Below are 21,970 nucleotides of genomic sequence, written 5' to 3' on the forward strand. Positions count from 1 at the left end.
TACACGGCAGAGTTCAGACACTGCACAGACATTGCACACAGGGGGAGTACAGGAAAGTGATTGAGGACTTTGTGGACTGGAGTCACCTGAACCGGCTTCAACTCAATGTCTCCAAAACAAAGGAGGTCGTGATTGACTTCCGGAGAGTCCGCCCTGTTTCCGGGAAGCTCCTGCAGATGTTTTATCAGTCAGTGGTCTCCAGCGTTCTTTTCTATGCTGTGGTGTGTTGGGGAGGGGAACGGCCACAGACAGAGGGACACAGCCAGACTAGACAGACGGATTAAGTGAGCAGGCAAGGTGACAGGGACCAAGCCTGACTCTGTGGCGGTGATGGCAGAGAAGAGGACTCTGGCCAAGACACTAGCCATCCTGGACGATGTCAGTCACCCACTCCACAGTCCACACAGCACAGATAGACTTAAGAACTCTTTTATCCCAAAGGGCCATTAGACTATATAATTAATCAATGGGGGCCGTGGGGGAGACGAGGAGGGACGGGGCTGGTCAGTTAATGTATTTCGTTGTTTTAGTGGTGTTGCATTCTTAACTCATGCCTTCTTTTAATTTATAGCTTTTGCCTTTTTCTACTGCATTCTATTTTGTGATGTAATGTTCATCATGCTCTTTTTATGTTTTGCACTTGGACAAAACAAATGTCCTTCTGGATCTATCTATCTATCTATCTATCTATCTATCTATCTATCTATCTATCTATCTATCTATCTATCTATCTATCTATCTATCTATCTATCTATCTATCTATCAATCAATCATGCCATGAAAGCATTTGAGAAACAGCTGATCCATGGAGCTGGGGTGTTAGACAGAAATGTTTAACAACATTAACAATCGTTTGTATGGTGTTTTTACATAGTTGTATATTTGTCACTGTATGATTCTATGAATTGAATATTCGATCAGGAGGACCCCAATGGAAACAATAAGCTATACTGATACAGTGCTTTCTTGTGTTCAATCCTTAACATAATACTCTTCTGTGCTTTTTTTGTGTGCAAAGTAAACTGTTAATAAAGTATTCAATCAATCAATCAATCGATCAATTCCATTTTATTTCTACGCTAATAACGAGACGATGGGAACTAGAACGAAAACACTCCCCCCTTTTAATAAATCTGATTTGTGTTGTTATATATAGCACTGGCAGTGGTTCCCAACGAGTGGCCCGGGGACCACCAGTGGTCCTTGAAGGGATTCCAGGTGGTCCCCAGCTAAATGATGGAGAGTTGATAACCAAATCGACCCTTATATATCCTTTAACCCTTGTTGAGAGTTAAACATCAAGAGTTAAATTGTTGTCTGCATTGTTATTTTGATCAACTGTTATCTCTCCTAATAGTACCAAGATCAATAGGCCTACAGCCAGGAATTGTGGACAACAAAATATTCAAAGTTTTGGGTCTGTGAGACTAAATATGTCTCCCTTTTTCCCCTCACCGTATATGTTTCTTTTCCCTTTTTGCTTCCTTTATGATGAATTCCTGTTCTGTTCTTTAACTATATAGAAGTGTCTATTTGTACGTCTCTAAATGTTTTGATGAATTGAACATGCATACACCCTCTTGTGTAAACAAGTGTAATGCTTAATTGGGTCGTCCACTCACTCAGTTTGTGCTTGGAAATGTACTGTAATTCTGCAAACTGTTAATAAATATTTCAGATGCAGAAAAAAATAATATGGGCCTGCCCTTGATATGAAAACCCACTGTTGTATCATGGTATATGGGCAGAGCCTTAGAAATGATTAAATATGGCTCTGGGTATGGGTGACTTTTACTCTGAAGTTTCAGAGTGGAAGTTGTTGTGTCCACGCGCTGTGCTGTCTCTACTATCGGCCTGGCGGCGCGCTGCTGCCTCTGCTCTGCTCTACCAGTGAGGAAGATGCGAGACAGAAATGGCGGCGACGGCAAGGGGAGCAGCATGATCTGCTAAATACAAGTAGAAGGATCTAAAAATACGAACTGTCGGGACCTTGTTGTCTGGCGGGGGTAAAACGATGGAAATGATGGCGAAGTAGGACGACCTTCTTTGTAATTGACATTACAAACTCACGACATTTTCTCCCCGGCGGGAGAGTTTTCATCTTTTTAGGTGGAAAAGGAAGAGAACGAGTCTCACCGGGAGCATGGCTTCTCACAGTAACCAGGTAGCTAGCTTAGCGGGCTATAGCATTAGCTTGCAAAATAACTCACAAAAGCCTCAATAATGTGTCTGTCAACTGTTCCTCGTTTTACAGCAAATAAAACGAGAGCAATGCCAAGCGGCTATAGTTTATATAACAGTCGCGTCTGTCTGTACGACTTGTTTGTAAAAAAAAAAAAAAAAAAGCAAAAAAACAAGCTGGTCGTGTCATTGGGGGAAAACACTCAAAGTGCTCCGTAACGTTTCATTCGTACAAAAATATCCTCATTTAATGATTGAAAACACATTATTTTGGTCGAGTGACACGGTCCAAGTATAAAGTAACTTATCGTTAATGCTTCCCTAAGCCTGTTTGAAGCCCCATTGAAACTCCAGGCAAGCAGCATGGGACTGGAGGCAAGGCAAGCAGGCCCCGACTTGAGCCCTGCCTCCATCCATTCAATGGATTCTGAATGTTTATCAAAGTCATGTCCAGCGCCACACGAACTATCTACTAAACACCCTCACTCTGACTGACATGAGATCCCGCAAGTGTCATTCGTTTTGTGCCAGTGTGTTTGTTTGTGTGTGTGAGACTTAACATAACAGTGAGGTGACATAACGTTCAAGTGGCTGCGTGTTTCTGTGCATGATGATGGCCCACAGAGGCCCTTAACAAGATGTCTTATTTTTGTATTATTACAACCACTTAGCGCCGCGTTAAGCTGGACATGACTTGTGGCCTGCGTCCCGCATGGATGTATAATCGTTTTGTGGTGTCATTTGGGCAATATGTTAAGAATATCTACGCTGGATATACATTATGATTTGTCATTCTTATTCTGAGTTTGTTAGCATGTGGCTAGCAGAGTAGCTAGCTAGCAAGCAGCGTTCTGGCAGGTGGTGTGACTGCTGTTGGCAGCCAAGCTAACTAGGTAGCTAGTAGATGAAATGCGACAGTGTGGGCCTTCTCTGAGAAGGGGACGTTTGTTGACTCCCGAGACGATTCTGACAGGTTATTGTGCTGGATTGTGGCATGCGGTGTGCCGTGCATAGTTCCACGTGTAACGTGGACGCGTTTATTGGTTGTTGTAACGTAGCTGTTATGTGTTCTGGGCAAGAAACTTTGCTGTCATGTGGAAGCCAGGCCCATGATTTCTGATATGTGCTTTAATACATGGAAGTCAAGTGTGCGAGTTCAGGAGTTCCCGATTAGTTACGAAGTTTAGCTCCACTTGAATGCATTCAAATTGAGACGGAAACTATACTTAATCGAAATATACAGTCTTCCTGTTGGCTTTCGTTTTAGACATCGGATAAGTGCAGCTCACTTGGCGTAGTCACATGCTGCAAGATATACTGATTAAATGCTATTAAATAAATGAACAGTACCGCTAGCTGCTTGTTCTACATACTATTGCACTCATATGTTGCACTGTTTCCATTGATTTAAACCGAAGTCATGTTTGACCTCGAGTAACATGAGGTGTGTGTGTGTATATAATATTTTCGTTGAGTTTAATTTGTCACAACTGCTTCATAACTAAAATACGGCCATAGACATGCTAGCACCTTTTCGCTATTTAGTGGACAACTGTCTTACTCTTAACGATCACTTATTAAGCCAGCAACTTGCACATAAGATTGGTATAACTCAAGTTTACTTGCTTGCCAACATAAGCAAAGTTTTGCAAGCCATAATTCTTTTAGCGCTCACTGAAGAGTTGAGAATTGAAGAACCATTTATGTCCATAATTTATCCTGACGCCTCCCCCAAAAGTCTCATCTGTCCTCACCCCTAATTATGCAGTTACTATTTTTAGTGGAAACTGATTAGTTTTCTCTTCTATTCTGTGTGAAGATGGTGTTGTAGTAGTGTGGGAGGAACAGGTGTGACCAGATAGATAGTATTTCATTATTTGCATTTACTTTTTGACCACTATGTTGTGGGGCCATGTTTCATGACAGGGGAAAGTGGGAAATGCCGAAAGCATTTCTCCCTTCCCCTTGACCCCCCTCTTCTCCCCTTCTCTTATGGAACAACTCATTTCACCCACTGTTTTACACTTGTTGTAACCCTGTGCTGTGACAAAGTTGACCCCCCCCCCAACAACACAAAACCGATCAGGCGATCACACACAAGAGTTAGGTCAGATTTCAACGTCAAATTCATTCATTACTGAGACGTTCAATGTCTCAGTAATAAAACAATGGCTGCCTCAGAAAAACAGGTTTTTCTTACACTAGACATCCTGAGTTATCAATAATTTTATTCAGCATGACACGATCTGGCTTGATTACAAAACTATAGGAAAGCCAGACATTGCCCCCCCCCCCCCCCCCCCTCCCACTAGCCGTCTAAACTAAAAAGTGATGCATCCTGTTGCTCAGGTTTTTGCTCATGAATGAATGCACAGTGTATTGTCATGTCTGTGCAGGTGTGAAACCTTGCATATTAGGCCCATCTCTCTGGGACTGAACTTTAACCACTTGTGAACTCTGTCATGTAGCACAGTAACCTAATTTCTGACTGATTGTGAGGTGACTCTTTTTCCACTCGCTTGTCATGTGTTCTTCAGCTAATCCAGGCCATTTGTACGGCATGAATTATGAATGGTGGTAGGACCATGATGGGGAATGTTGTAGCACGCCTTACATATTTCAGAGTTGTAATATGCTAGTTTTATGACTTAAGATATGGGTTACGCAATTTGCAGTAGAAGTGTTCAGTTACTGATAATATTGCACTTTTCAATTCAAACGTACATGCTTCTCTAAAAAGTCAAATTGCTAAGAGACTTTACACAGCATGATAAAGTTACACAGGCTGTACCTGTATGTTATCAGCAGTTATTCCCCCATATAATTTAGAGGGGCTTTTTAGGTTTTGTTGCCATTGGGGAGGTTTTTCAAGACTGAAAACATTAAGGCAGTCTTAGGCAACTGGTGGCTTGTGACCTGCCAGTGGTGACATCTGGCCTAACAAATTATTTAGTAAATAATTTAGTACATTTACAGTATCTGACATTCCCAAACTTAGATGATTCTGAAAGTGGGGGGGGTCCAGGGGTTTCCAGGGGGTCCCCAGCTGCTGCTATAATGTAGTTAGAATGTAGTCGAGAACTCGAGATGCAACAAAAGGTTTTGTTGCATCACATCCTAGGAGTGATAATATGTCCTGTTGCACGTTGTCGGCACATGGTGGCACAAGTCGACCCAAGTGTCCCTGGGACTCATTCTAAAAGACCATCCATGCATCCTGGGACTCTTTACATTGAGAACCTATTTACATCACTGTGGACCTGAGAGGTCTGTAACCCTGAGAGTGTACAAATTGTACACAAGGAATTATGGGGTTCCACACCTACATTTGCATAATAAATTGGAGATCCTTTTTTAGTGATGGGAGATTCTAGTTGTTTTTAGATTAATCGGCACCGATTCAATCAGGTCTGTCTTTACTGATAAACAATCCCAAAGTAACATCTTGAACAGATCTACAAGCTCACACTATTAAATATATATAGGTATTAAAGTTAAATCTGACTTGCCTAAGCCTGCTGTGCAGACACCCTGTTACATGTATTTTTCAGAATGGACAAAATTATTATAATTTTTTAATACAGAATGAGGTCATATCGACATGACAATTAATTATATCGGATATCGATATCGGCCAAAATGTCTCATCGGCACATCCCTAAACCTTTTAATTTAAAATGTTTGAGAAACACTTTTCTCAAACGTTTATCCATGTTTTATAAAGTTTCTCTCCATTGGACCTTGGACCGATGGGGTCCTATTCAATGAATTGTTTATATCTGTTCTACCGAGTCAGTCCGTATGTCTGTCTGCATCTACAGGTGTTTTAACTAAACGTCCTCATTCACAAATGTAGCCTTCACAAAATACTATCAGTATGTAGTTAAAACACAAATCTTTCTTAATCCATTTTGGGCGGGAACCTTTTTTGGTGTTACAGTAGCTATTGAAAAATAGGTGGTGCTACGAGCGGCGCGCTACGAGCTTGTACGTCTGCTATTGTCGAAGACATTTTTTTAAATCTGATCTCAGGTCAGAATGGGTTAAGTAACCTTTTTTAGCAATTGATATATTTGTTATTGTACAAGACGATCTGTCAAACTTCAATCTAATGATGAAAGGCCCCAGGCCAAACTTGCATTAAGGGATGAAATCGAGGGTGTATGGTCGGTTGCATGGTGTTTTGATGATCACATTAAAATACTTATTTTGATCACCAGTAGATTCAAAGAAAGCTAAAAGGTGTGTTCCAGGTTAAAGACATTCCTTTTACAAGCACACTTAAAGGAGTAGTTACAATATTTTCAAACAATTACACACCCCATACAGCCTTAAATTCATGGAGATTCCCCCCCCTCCCCCCATTCCTAAATCAATAATTTGATGACCGGCCCATCATCAAATTATTGGTGTAGGAATGTGACAAGACCTCCGTGAATTCAAGGCTATCATGGGTGTGTAATTGATAGAAAATAGTTCATTTCTTTGAATGAACTACTACTTCAATCCTGATTTTGTGCCGGTGTTTTGACTTACACAATGTCAACACGCAACATTGTGTGTTTCTGCATCGAGGATTGAAAGTTTAAGTCCTATCCATACTCCAGTTTTAGGTGATAAGGTGACCACCGAAAACTACAACATGACGTCATGCCACGCTGGTAAAGCGACTCTCCGCCCACCCAAACACATCTCTCTGTTTTTACGGTGACCACCGAAACGGTGGTCACCATATCACCTAAACTTGGAGTATGAATGGGCCTTTAGTCTTTGAGTGGTGCTCATATAGGCTCTTTCGGGTACAGGCTTTAGTTTTTAGACATACTATTGGTCCGACTGTCATTAGACGACAACCTACCCTCAAACCCTAACCGCAAGCACAGGGTCACCGCATGTCCGACTGTAGTTTCCGCATGTCCGTCCGTTGGTGTGTCTAAATCTGCATGTTGCATCCCGGCTCTTTCAGCTTAGATGTTTTTGTGTACGTCATTGTGTTACCTCACCAGAGCTGCTCTTTTATAGTGAATGCAAAAACAAAGGCCACAGGCATGCTTCAAGAGATTTATTCAAAACGTGTCTGACCTTATTTGTAGTGGACGGTGCTGCCGCATTTTCACACTCCGCCAAGTTGTCCATTAATAACCCATTCTGAACGGGAACCCATTTTGGTGTTAGCATTATGTTATGCTTTAGCTGTTGAAAAATAGCAGATCTACAAGCTCATAGCGCGCCACCGAGTGGCGCGCTACGAGCTTGTAGGTCTGTTATTTTTGAAAAATCGAAGAGCGACTGACATTTTTAGAATCTGATCTCAGGTCAGAATGGGTTAATCGGACCAGTGTGTGTCCAGTGGAAACCTCGTATGAATCTGATCTCGGGTCAGAATGGGATAATGCCTGGCATTCCACTATGAGAGAACCAGCAGAGTAGGCCTGGCTTTGTCCCTAATTCTACTGTAATATCATTGACCATTTGGAAGCAACCAGTTTTTAGATGGTTGGGTGGAGGGGGGGGGGGGGGGGGGGACATTCTGGGGGACAGAAGGTGATAAGCTGGAATTGATTGGTCAGCTGCCCTATGTTACTGAGGGTTTAGAATGGCAGTTGACCTATAGGTGCACCTGAAGATCCACAATATACTGTAGTTCCACCATGAGCAGCCTTGCTGCTTGATATAGGGAATGTACCACATCAAAACATGGATGAAACTCCCAAGGCTGGACATCCGTTACTGCGGACGGTTTGGTAGAATTCACAGCTGAGGAGAGACACTGGAGTTTATCCAGAAACGAAGTAATATCTGTCCATCTATTCTAGGCTGACCTTCAAACCTTATCCTGCTGGACATTGAAGCTCCTGGAGCGAAATTTAAATGTCAACATTCGGGCCCAGAGGTCGGGGGTTAATAATGTGACATGGAGCCCGAGCTGTGCTGTTCACTTGGCTTGTGTGCTCTAACCCCCCCCCCCCCCTAATTGTAAATGGCAGACCTAACGTTAAGTGGCTCAGTAATGATAGTGAAGTTGCAAAGCGCACACACGCACACCCACACACATTGTCTGCACATGCATTCGCGCATGCACACACTCATCGCACACACTCGTCGCACAACTCAAAAATATAGCGTGCTCTCGCAGCTGAGCGCAGTGCAGCCGGGGTACAGTAACACTACACCGAGACTCGACATGAATCGCGATACATTGATTAGATATAATAATAACATGAACCTTGTGTTTCTTTGGAGAAGTGTTGTTAAAGTCAACGTGCTCTTACCACCTTTTGCGTGAAAGGATTGCAGCACTGCAACCACACTTCTAACAGGAGGACTTTTGTGTTTGTTCGACATGCTGCCGTTTTCGCTACTTATCCTACGCTCGTCTCCGACTCTCTGTCTCGCTTGAAGTTTGCATGCATACTACTGATCCAAGACCAGTGGGCGTATCCAACCCCACACGGTCATGTAGGTGGGGTGGGGACGTCAACCGTAGCCACTGGCATGCATGGTCAGACACAGCCCAGATGCCGCTTTGTCCCATTGGCTAGAAGCAGCCAATCAGGAGTAGGGATTCAGCACACTAGCTGATGATGAGGTCGCGTACATTCTGAAGGCTTTTATTAACCAGCTTGCAGCTGTTTTTTTTTTTTTTTTTAACACTGACGGAGCAGCGCTATCTGCTATGCTATCGGCTATGCCCCAACTGTCTGCAGCCTGCAGTGTTCGTCAGTGGTATAAGCACCCACTTTTCCCGTATTTAGTCCCGTAATTAACTGATACGGAACGCACGTTCCATATTTTAAGGTCTGGTCGGGGAATATGATGATGGCGCGATTTATTTGACAACTGACCTGCTCTCTGCAGCGAGAGAGCATTAGAGCTAACCTGTCTGACTGTGCATGGTCTGTGCCTGTGTGAGCAGTGTTGCCAGATTGTGTGAGAGAACTAAGCAACCGGGTCCATGAAACGAGCCCAAGAGAAGCCTGTCTAGGCTATTTGAAAATTGACGATCTGTCAGCTCACAATGCGTCCCATTGTGATGCGTTGAGCTTTTTTATCTGCTATTTCCAAAACAATCATGGAAAAAATGTGACACTGTGCCTGTGGAATATTCTTTGAAACATTTTAACACCAACACTAAACTTGTATGGGGGTTCCTGTGACAAATACATTAATCTGGGGGTCCTTGACATGAAAATGTGTGAGAATTACTTGTTTAAAGGGGAATACCACTCATTTTCAACATTGAACTATGTCATTAATATACCTTAGAGTTGTTGTGTGGACATTACCCCTTTATATGGGGTCATGCCATCAAGATGTACTTTACAAACCAAAGAGTACAACTTTTGTGATGTCATGATCACATGCTACCAGGCTCTAGACCTCCAGTTCTTAGCTAAACAGAAGGGTGGGGACTTTTTTATCATTATGTACACAACAACAACTAAGGTATATTAATGACAGTTCAATGTTGAAAATGTAGGAATAAGCCCCAAAAAAACGCAAAACCGGTAACTACCAATATTTACACGCAATTTTACAGAAAAGTTCTATACCTTAATTTATTTTTCTGTAGTACGGCTGTGTCGTTCGCCAAAGAGAGCAGATCTACAAGCTAACAACGTTTTGAGGCTCGATGCATCGTTGGCTTGTAGATCTTGCTTCCACCGCAACCGCTCCTCCCCCTTTTAGCACGCTGTGCCTGGCAGGCAGCAGACACTGACTGACGAGAGCCAACGCAGCAGGATAGCATGATAGCATCACGGAAGGAATTGCTTGTTCTCCTCGACACATTGAATACTGAAGTTATTTGCAAAGTTTGTAATGTTCGAAACGATATAACTTTTAACCAAACACGGGTGAAACGGCGTGCGCGGTGCTCACGCACATGGGCGGATTGTTATCGACCAATGACGACTAGAGTTGTACCGATACCGGTATCTGTTACTCGGGCCGATACCACCCTCAAGTACTCGTACTCGGAACCGGCCCCGATACTCTGACCCGACTATACTTACTAAGACTATATAGCTTACTAAGTTAGTAATCTACTGTAGCTGTATATATGTTGTCTGAAGCGGGTGCAGTACTTAGTTTAGACAGTTTTTGGTTTAGACTAGTCATTGGTTAGACCAGTCATTAGTCCTACAACTACAACCTATCTCAAACCCTCACCCTAAACCTAACCTCCCACGGGGTAGCACACCTAAACCTAACCGTAACCCATGTCTAACCAATGACTAGTCTAAACTAAGTATGCACCCCGTCCGAAGCAGTCAAAGCCAAGGAGAATGTTACAATACTAATTCACCATCGAGCAGCCAGCCCTGCACCGAATATCACATGATGGAACAGCAGGATAGAAACGTATAGATTATCCTTCCATCCATCCATCAGCAACATAAAAAAATAATTGATTATCTATCTAAACTTTATTTTGACTTTGCGCGACAGGTGGTCTCACCAAAGAGAATTTTAGTGATCAAAGACCTTTTTGGTCGGTTGAATTCTGACTTTTCTTTTTTTTTTTTTTTACCAAATGCCAATAAAATCATCTATCTGGGTCGCGCATATTTAATAGTCAGTCAGTCGGGCAACCGGAGACCAAACTATCATTTTTCTCGGTCTCGGCACAGCGGACAGCGGCTTAGTTTTCGAGTAAAGAGCCAGAGAACATCCTAATTATAACGGTAGTCTACGCACGCTCCGTGCGTGCAGGCGTTGCTTAGCAACCGGCTTAGGACAAAATATTTTTTAGCGGTGCCCTTTCAGATCCATATAAAGCGATATAAAATGTGTAAAATAGCACATGCTATTTGTGTCTCATTTAGACCCAACAGCCAGAAATGGGTAGAACGCTCCCACAAAAAAATGTAGCCTCTGTGACGCATGTAGGGGCTGCAATCTGCATTCAAAGACTTTCCTAGAAGCTTTGTCATTGGTCGATTTGCCTGTCTGCTTCCTGATTTGTTAGGCATTGCGACCGGGATATTTTTTTGACCATTGACAAAGCTTCTAGGAACATCTTTAAATGCACATTCAATGTTTTGGGAGGTTTTAACTTTTTACCCATTGTTGGCTGACTGAATACCAAAAAAAAAGGTAATTCAAATTTTGACAATATTGCTTATAGCAGCTTTAATTAGTATCGTAGTAGCATTTTAAACAGTTTAAGGGCCCATGACGTAAATCACCGTCAAGTTCAGGTACACGTGCGGCGGTGCCCGAGACAGATTGATTCATCTACGTCAAATTAGTGATATAAAAACAGGTCGCATTGCTCCGCAGCCTAGGTGAGCTTGTTGTGCAATCCTCTGTGTTGCACAACAGTGACGCGTCATCGAAAATGTCCCCCCCCCCCCCTGTTTAGCCGATGACAACAAAAATCTTTAAAACGTTAATAACTCGCGATCTAAATCATCCCACCTAGTTATAAAAAAAAGATCCTGAGTTTGACGGCCCTCCAGTCGCTAGTCGAGATAAGATTTATTCTTACCTCTCGTTGTCGATCGTATCTTTGTGTGTGTGTGTGTGTGTGTGTGTGTCATAACAGTACTTTTATTGGCTATATGTCATAGTTTCATTATCGGAAAATGAAAACTTTGCCCTGTGTAGGTGTCAACGCAATCATCAATGGGTAATGCAGCTCCTTCTCTTATCTATCCTAATGGTTATTCTTAAATTACTTTCTCACTTTATTATGCTAGGCCCACCTAGCCCTGTTCGCTGTGTGTGTGTGTGATGTCGTCACTGGAGTGTGTTGAAATAATACAGATGGCTAATTTGTGGTAATCCTCAGTCCAAACGAACAGCAAGGGAAGCTTAGTGTGGTACGTGTGGCATGCCTGCAGAAAGAGGCAAAGGGACATTCTTTCTGTTGTGATTGTATTAGCCGTCCTGAGGCCGTTGGATTATAGCTGGCTGTTTGTCGCTTGTAGTGCCATTTCAGCAATGTGGGCCCTGGTGTGGCTCCTCGTTTGCAAAGAGTTACATATGCTTGAGTTGCACTTTCTTTTCTCTGCACCTCCCTTTTCATGTCCCACTGTTTAATGCGCTGGTAGGATTAACTGTGTGACTAGTGAGTTCATTTCACCTTTTTCTCCATTGCTCGTCTAGAGTCTAGACAATCACCACTACTACACGTCACCAACGTGTTTTCTTTTGTTTGTGTCATTAGTTTAATTTAAAACAATATTTTGGATGTTACACCTTTTGTTTCCATAGAGAATAAATGTAGCATGCAGTTTTTGACTGGTATTCCCTAAAGCCAAAGTTGGATGAAACTTTAAGGCACTTTCACTTCTGCAATCAATGTTTGGCAACAACGGGGCATCTGCAATTACAGTGTAACTGGGATTAAGTTAAGTATAGCCGCCAGTGGAGGGAAAGCAGGTTATCTTCACAAAGCAATGAGGAGGAAATACTTATTTATAATTCCACTGCAAAGGTCTTGTCTTGCCGTGCTGTTTGCTCTCCCATATTTGGGCCAATCCCTTTTTTTTTATTCTTGAATTACTAATGCATATTATTCATATTTAAAGTAGCAACACTGATATATATATATACTGTATATAATGGCAGCTCTTTGTTTCACTATTCATTTTGTTAAAGTTCACAAGGTTCGGTGCGGTAAGCAAACAAAAGACTAATGCTGTGTAATTTGACGATTAAAATGTCTTGACTGCTGTCAGTGAGAAACGTGCTAGCAACAGGTAATCCCTGTTTGAACCCATGGGATTTTAGGGTCACAAAAGGTCTTGCTTTGCTTAAACTAATTTGCTATATACTGGCTCATGCTTTTAAAACTGAGTGAGCAAACTGAGCATCAATTAACTAAGTGATCCTTTGTTTTAAATGTTTAAAAACAGAAGCAGCACCAATTACTGTCAAGATCACAGCAATTGGCTTAAAGGTGATATACCGGTTCCCAAACTTTTTTACTGCAGTACCACCTCAGAAAATATTTGTCTCTCCAAGTACCACCATAATAACTGATGTTAAAATAGGAGCTTATAACTGCCCTTTTTGTTCCATTCCTATAAGCCAATAATGCTGCTGCTCTGACAAAACTGTCTAATCAGTAATCGGCACAACTGATGATGTTTCTAATGTGATTAATCAGTTCTCAAATCTTCTATTAACAGCTAGGTGTGCTGTCATGCTCAATTCAGCATGGCTGGATAGCCTATTTTAACCAATTGCTTGGTCAGAAGAACTACTCCTGGTGGTCTGCTCCTGGTGTGGCCAGGTGTGTTCTGCTCCTGGAGGTGTGGTCTGCTCCTGGTGTGGCCAGGTGTGGTCTGCTCCTGGTGTGGCCAGGTGTGGTCTGCTCCTGGTGTTGCCAGGTGTGGTCTGCTCCTGGTGTGGCCAGGTGTGGTCTGCTCCTGGTGTGGCCAGGTGTGGTCTGCTCCTGGTGTGGCCAGGTGTGGTCTGCTCCTGGTGTGGCCAGGTGTGGTCTGCTCCTGGTGTGGCCAGGTGTGGTCTGCTCCTGGTGTGGCCAGGTGTGGTCTGCTCCTGGTGTGGCCAGGTGTGGTCTGCTCCTGGTGTGGCCAGGTGTGGTCTGCTCCTGGTGTGGCCAGGTGTGGTCTGCTCCTGGTGTGGCCAGGTGTGGTCTGCTCCTGGTGTGGCCAGGTGTGGTCTGCTCCTGGTGTGGCCAGGTGTGGTCTGCTCCTGGTGTGGCCAGGTGTGGTCTGCTCCTGGTGTGGCCAGGTGTGGTCTGCTCCTGGTGTGGTCTGCTCCTGGTGTGGCCAGGTGTGTTCTGCTCCTGGTGTGGTCTGCTCCTGGTGTGGCCAGGTGTGGTCTGCTCCTGGTGTGGTCTGCTCCTGGAGGTGTGGTCTGCTCCTGGAGGTGTGGTCTGCTCCTGGAGGTGTGAGGTGTGGTCTGCTCCTGGAGGTGTGGTCTGCTCCTGGAGGTGTGGTCTGCTCCTAGGGGTGTGGTCTGCTCCTGGTGTGGCCAGGTGTGGTCTGCTCCTGGTGTGGCCAGGTGTGGTCTGCTCCTGGTGTGGCCAGGTGTGGTCTGCTCCTGGTGTGGCCAGGTGTGGTCTGCTCCTGGTGTGGCCAGGTGTGGTCTGCTCCTGGAGGTGTGGTCTGCTCCTGGTGTGGCCAGGTGTGGTCTGCTCCTGGTGTGGCCAGGTGTGGTCTGCTCCTGGTGTGGCCAGGTGTGGTCTGCTCCTGGAGGTGTGGTCTGCTCCTGGTGTGGCCAGGTGTGATCTGCTCCTGGAGGTGTGGTCTGCTCCTGGTGTGGCCAGGTGTGGTCTGCTCCTGGTGTGGCCAGGTGTGGTCTGCTCCTGGTGTGGTCTGCTCCTGGAGGTGTGGTCTGCTCCTGGAGGTGTGGTCTGCTCCTGGAGGTGTGAGGTGTGGTCTGCTCCTGGAGGTGTGGTCTGCTCCTGGAGGTGTGGTCTGCTCCTAGGGGTGTGGTCTGCTCCTGGTGTGGCCAGGTGTGGTCTGCTCCTGGTGTGGCCAGGTGTGGTCTGCTCCTGGTGTGGCCAGGTGTGGTCTGCTCCTGGTGTGGCCAGGTGTGGTCTGCTCCTGGTGTGGCCAGGTGTGGTCTGCTCCTGGTGTGGCCAGGTGTGGTCTGCTCCTGGAGGTGTGGTCTGCTCCTGGTGTGGCCAGGTGTGGTCTGCTCCTGGTGTGGCCAGGTGTGGTCTGCTCCTGGTGTGGCCAGGTGTGGTCTGCTCCTGGAGGTGTGGCTTTGTCCATATTTTTTACAGTCTATGCTCACGCTACAGAAACAGGAGATAGGCTCATGGCTCGGCAAGACTTACTACTACTACTACTACTAAAAAAAAATATATATACAACTAGAAGATAAACAACCCAGCAGAACACCTTAATGTCCTTTTCACTTTTATTGTAATCACTGAGACCAACAACAGACGTGTTTCAGCTCAAATAGCATGCATCAGCGCTGATCAAGACGCTAACAGAAAATCATTACAAGATGAATCTAGAGCGCATTGTTGCTACAAGGTTATTGACTTATTGTGAGCACTAAAACACTGTGGAAGTAAGCTCACCTATAGTAAGTAAGTCCAATGCAGCTTTTAAAGGAGAATTCCATACTAAAAGGCTTTCCTACCTTTCTTTGTAGTTGTTACGTCCCCACCAAAGTGGTCCAGGTGTTATTTTGTACAAAAGCTCCTTATTGGCTATTTCCCCCTACCATAAGCCCTAAATGAATTGCATTGCATTGAATGGGAATTGAATGGGGCTATGGGGTGTTGTGCTAATTCGCTTATTTCCATCGCTCAAAATTATAATTTCTTGTTTGTATATATCCTCTCTTCATAATGTAAATAATATCCCAAGCGGCACAGTTTACTACTTCTTTTGATGGAAATAAGCGAACTAGCATAACACCCCCATAGCCCCATTCAATTCCCATTCAATGCATTGCAATTCATTGAGGGCTTATGGTAGGGGAAATAGCCAATAAGGAGTTTTTGCACAAAAAAACACCTGGACCTCTTTGGTGGGGACGTAACAACTACAAAGAAAGGTAAGCATTCTAGCATGGAATTCTCCTTTAACTCAATGTTGGAAGACCTTTCTCTACACCAAACGAAAGTGAAATGTGACACCACGCAGCACGTGTTGCTCTGCCTGCTGCCCTGTTGCAGAGCAGCACTTCATAATCTGACTAAAGTATTGATAACCTGCTTATAAAAACATGGGTGCCTCATGAAAATGAACTAATGTGGGTTTTATAGGGTACACGAGAAAAAATAGCCATTCTGACCTGAGATCAGATTCTAAAAATGTCTTCTACATCCTGACAGTTGTCTGAAAAAGCTATGTTTCTATTCGATTTTTCAAAAATAGCAGATCTACAAGCTCGTAGCTTGTAGATCTGCTATTTTTCAATAGCTAAAGCATAACATAATGCTAACACCAAAAGGTGTGTTCCCGCCCAGAATGGGTTAAAAATAATAATGAAACCGTGCTGTCGGGTCTGCAAGTAACGTACTCAGTGGTGTGTCCCGCCCACCGGTGACACCGTACACCGTGACATGCCTCGCTGTCAGGGTCCAACATTAAAGGCCTATTCATAGTCTGGATTTACGGTGGTGAGGTGACCACCGCTCTGGTGGTGAGCTGACCACCGGAGCCGAAATAACGTTGAGCGGTGGTGAGTAAAACGGAGAGAAGGGCTGGGGCGGTGGTTTGCTCTTCACCGTGGCTTGTGACGTCATGTTGTAGTTCGGTGGTCGCCTCAGTGACGTCATGTTGTAGTTTGGTGGTCGCCTCAGTGACGTCATGTTGTAGTTCGGTGGTCGCCTCACCACTGAAAATCCAGACTATGTATGAGCCTTAACAGTTGCTCGGTTGCCCAGGACTAGTAGAAACAACCTCCAGTCCAAGTGAAACCAGTGCCCGAACCAACTTCTATTCAGCTCTAAAACCAGTAAGACGCGCAAACGCGGGAAGCGTACGCAGCTGAGACCCTGCAGATCATGTCTGTCTGTCTGTCTGTGTGTCTGTCCCGCTGTTACTGTATATGTGGACCTGGCCCCTTTTGTGCCCATATATGGAGCTGAGTGATTGCTGATGCAACACACTCCATATTTGGATAGCGGGACAGACAGACAGACAGACAGACACACACACACACACACACACACACAGACATGATCTGCTAGGTCTCATAGTAAGTGCTCATTGCGTTCGCAATAAGAGTATGAATCGGCCCTAACCCAGGGAGGCATGGATGGAACCGGGAACCTTCTGATTCCCAAGCGGCCACTCTACCTCCTCATGTAACCGATGGAATAATTTCTGAGACGATAATAGATGGTTGCAGCCCTACAGTGTTTACAATACAAGGCCACTAGGCCTAGGTCATGTTTGCTCAATCGGACTCTCGTGGCCTGCTGGGAGATGTTTTGTTTTGCCTAATGCGGCATGACTCATCACTTCTCCTCCGTGTTGTCTGTTACTTTTATATAAACCAAATGCTGCATTCTTGGCCCGGCGAATGATGGACTTGTGGAACCCTGCGTCCCTGGTCCTAACGACAACCTACCTCAAACCCTCACCCTAACCCTAACCTCCCCCGGGGCAGCACACCTAAACCTACCTCAAACCCTCACCCTAACCCTAACCTCCCCCAGGGCAGCACACCTAAACCTACCTCAAACCCTCACCCTAACCCTAACCTCCCCCGGGGCAGCACACCTAAACCTACCTCAAACCCTCACCCTAACCCTAACCTCCCCCAGGGCAGCACACCTAAACCTACCTCAAACCCTCACCCTAACCCTAACCTCCCCCGGGGCAGCACACCTAAACCTACCTCAAACCCTCACCCTAACCCTAACCTCCCCCAGGGCAGCACACCTAAACCTACCTCAAACCCTCACCCTAACCCTAACCTCCCCCGGGGCAGCACACCTAAACCTACCTCAAACCCTCACCCTAACCCTAACCTCCCCCAGGGCAGCACACCTAAACCTACCTCAAACCCTCACCCTAACCTCCCCCAGGGCAGCACACCTAAACCTACCTCAAACCCTCACCCTAACCTCCCCCAGGGCAGCACACCTAAACCTATCTCAAACCCTCACCCTAACCTCCCCCGGGGCAGCACACCTAAACCTAACCCCAACCCTCTCCCGACCCCCAGCGCACCTCGGACCAATGCTCCTTCCAACTAGGACTATAGTATGCCTCCCAGTTGAAATGACACCGTCCTCTACATGAGTTCTAAATATGACATCACAGCCTTCCTGTGTCATTCTTCTAACTCCATGTCCAGAAAGGGAACACCAGCTCTGTGGTTTTATATTTCACTGGCATTTGCCTGATGTCATGCATGACTCATGACATAGGCTATTCATGGAAGCCTTTTTTCAGTTTTCATTTGTTGACGTGATAACGTGTTAACAATGGCATGTATGTAATGTACATCTTGACCTTCACACTGCGTTTATTTCTTCCCACAGTACATCTTCGGGGAGTTCAGCCCTGATGAAATCAATCAGTTCTTCGTGACTCCACGATGTTATGTCGAGGTAAGATGTTGGAATGGGTCTAAAATGAGAGTATGTAGTATGTTAAAGTCTTTTCATGACAGTAAAAATGTAAGTAAGTAACCACAGTATGTACTATTTAAGGACTACTCCAGAGACTAAATAACATATAAGCTCATTGTCCTACTTATATCGATTCCAAACTACTTGCCATGGTGTGTATTTTGCAGAATTGCCCCAGTCGTCCTGTTTCCCCAGCAGCCCTCATAGCATAATCGCTTTTACCCTGTTTGTTGTTGCGTTCACAAATGTTTTATTTCTTTATCAGCTTGCAGAGCTGATCAAAGATCAGACTTTCTAGTGTAGTCACATGATCTAGTGGCGATATTTTCATGATTGGCTGGCCTGACAACCAAGGCATGGATGCGTTTGTAATGAAGACAAACTACGCATTCATGAAATTAAAATAGACGCCATGGCAAGTCATTTGGGATCAATACACGTAGAAAAATGAGCATAAAAGGCCCATCTAAAAGAAGGAAAATGAGCCTATCCCCAGTATGTTGTTTAGTCTGAAGTTGTCGTTTTAGTGCAGTGTTCTACCGCTACTATTTCTTATGTATCGTTCCATAGCTTAATTGTTATTTGGCGTACATTCTCTCTCCCATTCTCATCTCATGGTGTCAAACACGATGCCCCATTGGCCAAATGAGAATCTGTCTGCGAGTTAATTTTGTCCCATTGCCTCTAACGACCTCAAATAGTCAACGCACCAAATTAAAACCTCCCTTCTCTGCAGCCAATGGCTTTCCCTCCTATAGCATTGCTTATAAAGTCTTAGTGCCATCACGTGTAACTGGATATTTTTATGAATACTTAAACTCAATTAGCGCTGGGTGATAGTGCTGCACAATTCTTGCTCATAATGCTCGATTTTCCACCACGACAATTGAGATTAGGATTATTATTATTTTCCATGAAGATGTAATTTATTGTCTGTCGTCTGTCAAAGTGCTTGACTTGACAGCCTGAGACAACTAGTGCTGCACGATTCTTGCTCAAATGTAGAAATGATCATCTTTTGATTCAAAAGTTAATTTCGAGCCCTGGACTAACTATTTTAGAAATAATCTTTTTTTACAATGCAAAAATATCCCTTTTCTTAATATCTAATCCTCTCTACGATCGGCCCACAGCTTCAATATCCCTTTTCTTTTTTTTGTGACCAAGTTTTTATTAAGCATTTTTCATTTTCATTACAATTCCCCCATCGGCCCACCCTCCCCAAGGTTCCAATTATCATTGCAACAAGAACAGACATTTCATCAGTTAGTTTGACATTTTAAAATATATAGGAATCTTGGCTGGTAGACTTATAAATAAAGATTGAAAAGTAGGCATGCGTACATGCATACATACATACATACATACATACACACCCATTTTAACCAAATACATACATACATACATACATACATACATACATACATCCATCCATGTACATTATGGCATTATAGTTGTGCTTTGACCTTTTCTACAGCCTCTGTAAGTGCTTCAATAGATTGCCTTTTTGCTCCATTAGTTCTCGCAATTGATATTTCCAACCCTAATACATTCAGAAATAGTATTTTCCATTTTTTTACAGAAAGACTATGAGGAGGTTTCCATCTAGACATTGGAAACATGCATTTTTTGCAGCAGTAGTTCCAGCAAAAAATACTTTTTTTTGAATGACTGGTATTGAGAGTGTGGTATTCTTAATGTCTAATCCTCTCTACGATCTCTATGATATCTAATCCTCTCTACGATCTGCCCACAGCTTCCGCCATTCAATGACAAAGTCTCCTGCGTCAGTCAGTCTTCCGGTAAGTCCATTGCCCGTTTTACTATAAATATTCCCAGATAACTCATTTCTATCTCATGAAAAAAATAAATCAGCATCAGACTGTCTGGTGGGCATAATAAATTCATGCTCTTACATGATATAACGACACGTCACTCAGACTACCTGAGTTGAATCTGTGCTGCCAGGCAGAGATGCTTGGCATATGTTTTAATTTTTTCCCCAACACCTTTCTGTCTGTAATCTGTAAGATTACAGACGTATTAGAATGCATCGATGCAGCCCTTATCATGTATTGGTTCCCACGCAACCAACTTAAAAAATGTGTAATATCGGCTGCCTCTCCTTGAGACGGTGTCATCTTGCTCATAACACTTATCCTCACGTTGATTTGTATTGATCATTTAGGAAGCTACTGTACTCCTGCTGTACCTTACATTATGGAGTCTGTGAAACGGCAGGTTTGCGGTGAGTTTTGGGTCCGACGCTCCTTGGCTTGATTAGCTGTCGTAATTTTTGCTGGAAAAAAAAATCTCCGGTTTTTAAAAACCTAGTGGCTTTCTAAACCTTGCCACTATATTCTCTCTCTCTTGCCTGTTTGTACAATCTGTAAGGCTTTGCATGCTCTTAAAACAGTTAAGTATCTCTTATCTTCTCTTGCATTTAATGCGTTTTGCGTTTCCACAGCAGTGTTCTGAGTTTAACAGATGTTTTAATGAGCCCCGCAATCCGCCTGTATTGGACTAAAATGGGGCATAGGGATGGTTTTCAGGACTGCTAACATTTACTGTACCTCCATGAATGCACCCGCTGCCTTGGATTGAAATGATAAAACACTAACAGGACCGTCTAATCCCGGTAGATGAAGTAATCGTGCCGTCTTCATACCCTCTCTTAACCATTATTACCTTGCAGTCCTTCAGGGTTTGCAGTTGAGGTTTATGGATTACCGCTCGGCTGCATCGTATCGAAGAGCACTTGGATGATTTTTACATGACTTGCACTTACTAATTGTTCTCCTTTTTTTTGTTCACTTTTTCACTGGGCGCTCTCTCACTGCCTAATAGCTTCCAAGTTAACGTAACCAAATGATACCGAGTACATGTGCTTTTTAAGATGGTGTGCTACTGTTCTTTATCATGTACAGGGTATTGTGTTATTAAAATACATTTTAGAATAAGCTTGACGTACAGTTCTGTGAAAAATAAGTACACCCAATTGTGTTTTAGACAGTCCCTCCAGGATAATGCGGGCAAAAAAAATCCTTGATTATGCAATGAAATATGCAGGGGTTTTATATGAATTCATGCTGTGAATTTGCTGGAATTAGATACAATTGCAACTGACAGAAGTTGTGGAAAATGCAGAAACTGGAACAAAATGTATTTTGATGAGAAAAGGTGATTATCTCCCAACAATGTATAAATATCATAAAAATCTAGTTTACCACTCAAATCAAGCTCACAACCTAAATTGTAAATAATCTTGAAAGAAGTTGAAAAATGTGGAATATTGAAAACATTAGAATACAAATCTTGTATTGAGGTCCCTCCTTAGAGTATTATATGAATAGAGAGGGCACCCAGAGGAAACCCTGAGGCGAAATGGACATAGTGGCCGAATTTGATATTGCAGCCTGGCCCCAAACACATGAACGCGCTGGTCCGTTGACTATCATTGTGCACGTTCACGACGGCAGCACGCTCGTGCGCGCTCGTGCGTGTTCAACGGCAACGCGTTCATGTGTTTGGGGCAAATCCATCCCAGAATGCACTCTGTTCCTACCCGGAAGGAGGAGTGAAATCGCCTCATGCGCTTTTGAGCAACTTAATGCAAGTGGATGGAAGGAGAACTCGGATGCCCTCTATTCATATATACTCTAAGGGTCCCTCGCCACAAAATATTTTCAGATGGGGGGGGGGACCGAGGTGGACCGAGGTGGGGTTGGCGAAAGGGCCTTTCTGTGTGGAGTTTGCATGTTC

The 21,970-nt window shown here is 44.0% G+C and overlaps 1 protein-coding gene across 3 annotated transcripts in view; it reads left to right on the plus strand.

The window, feature by feature from the left end:
- Positions 1 to 1,901: 1,901 nt before the first annotated feature.
- The window catches only part of usp10 (ubiquitin specific peptidase 10), a 47,657-nt gene continuing 27,588 nt past the window's right edge, over positions 1,902 to 21,970 (plus strand). For 2 of the 3 annotated variants that reach the window (XM_080769368.1, XM_080769369.1), the window contains exons 1-4: positions 1,908 to 2,164; positions 18,119 to 18,187; positions 19,965 to 20,010; positions 20,397 to 20,456. In XM_080769368.1, coding sequence (XP_080625494.1) covers positions 2,144 to 2,164; positions 18,119 to 18,187; positions 19,965 to 20,010; positions 20,397 to 20,456 — 196 coding nt within the window. In that variant the 5' untranslated portion in view covers positions 1,908 to 2,143. Of the gene's footprint in view, positions 2,165 to 18,118; positions 18,188 to 19,964; positions 20,011 to 20,396; positions 20,457 to 21,970 lie in introns of all 3 variants that reach the window. The other variant, XM_080769370.1, reaches the window with a different exon arrangement.

The sequence above is a fragment of the Protomyctophum bolini genome (genome assembly GCF_963924005.1).
Source record: "Protomyctophum bolini genome assembly, chromosome: 1".
NCBI classification, from domain to species: domain Eukaryota; kingdom Metazoa; phylum Chordata; class Actinopteri; order Myctophiformes; family Myctophidae; genus Protomyctophum; species Protomyctophum bolini.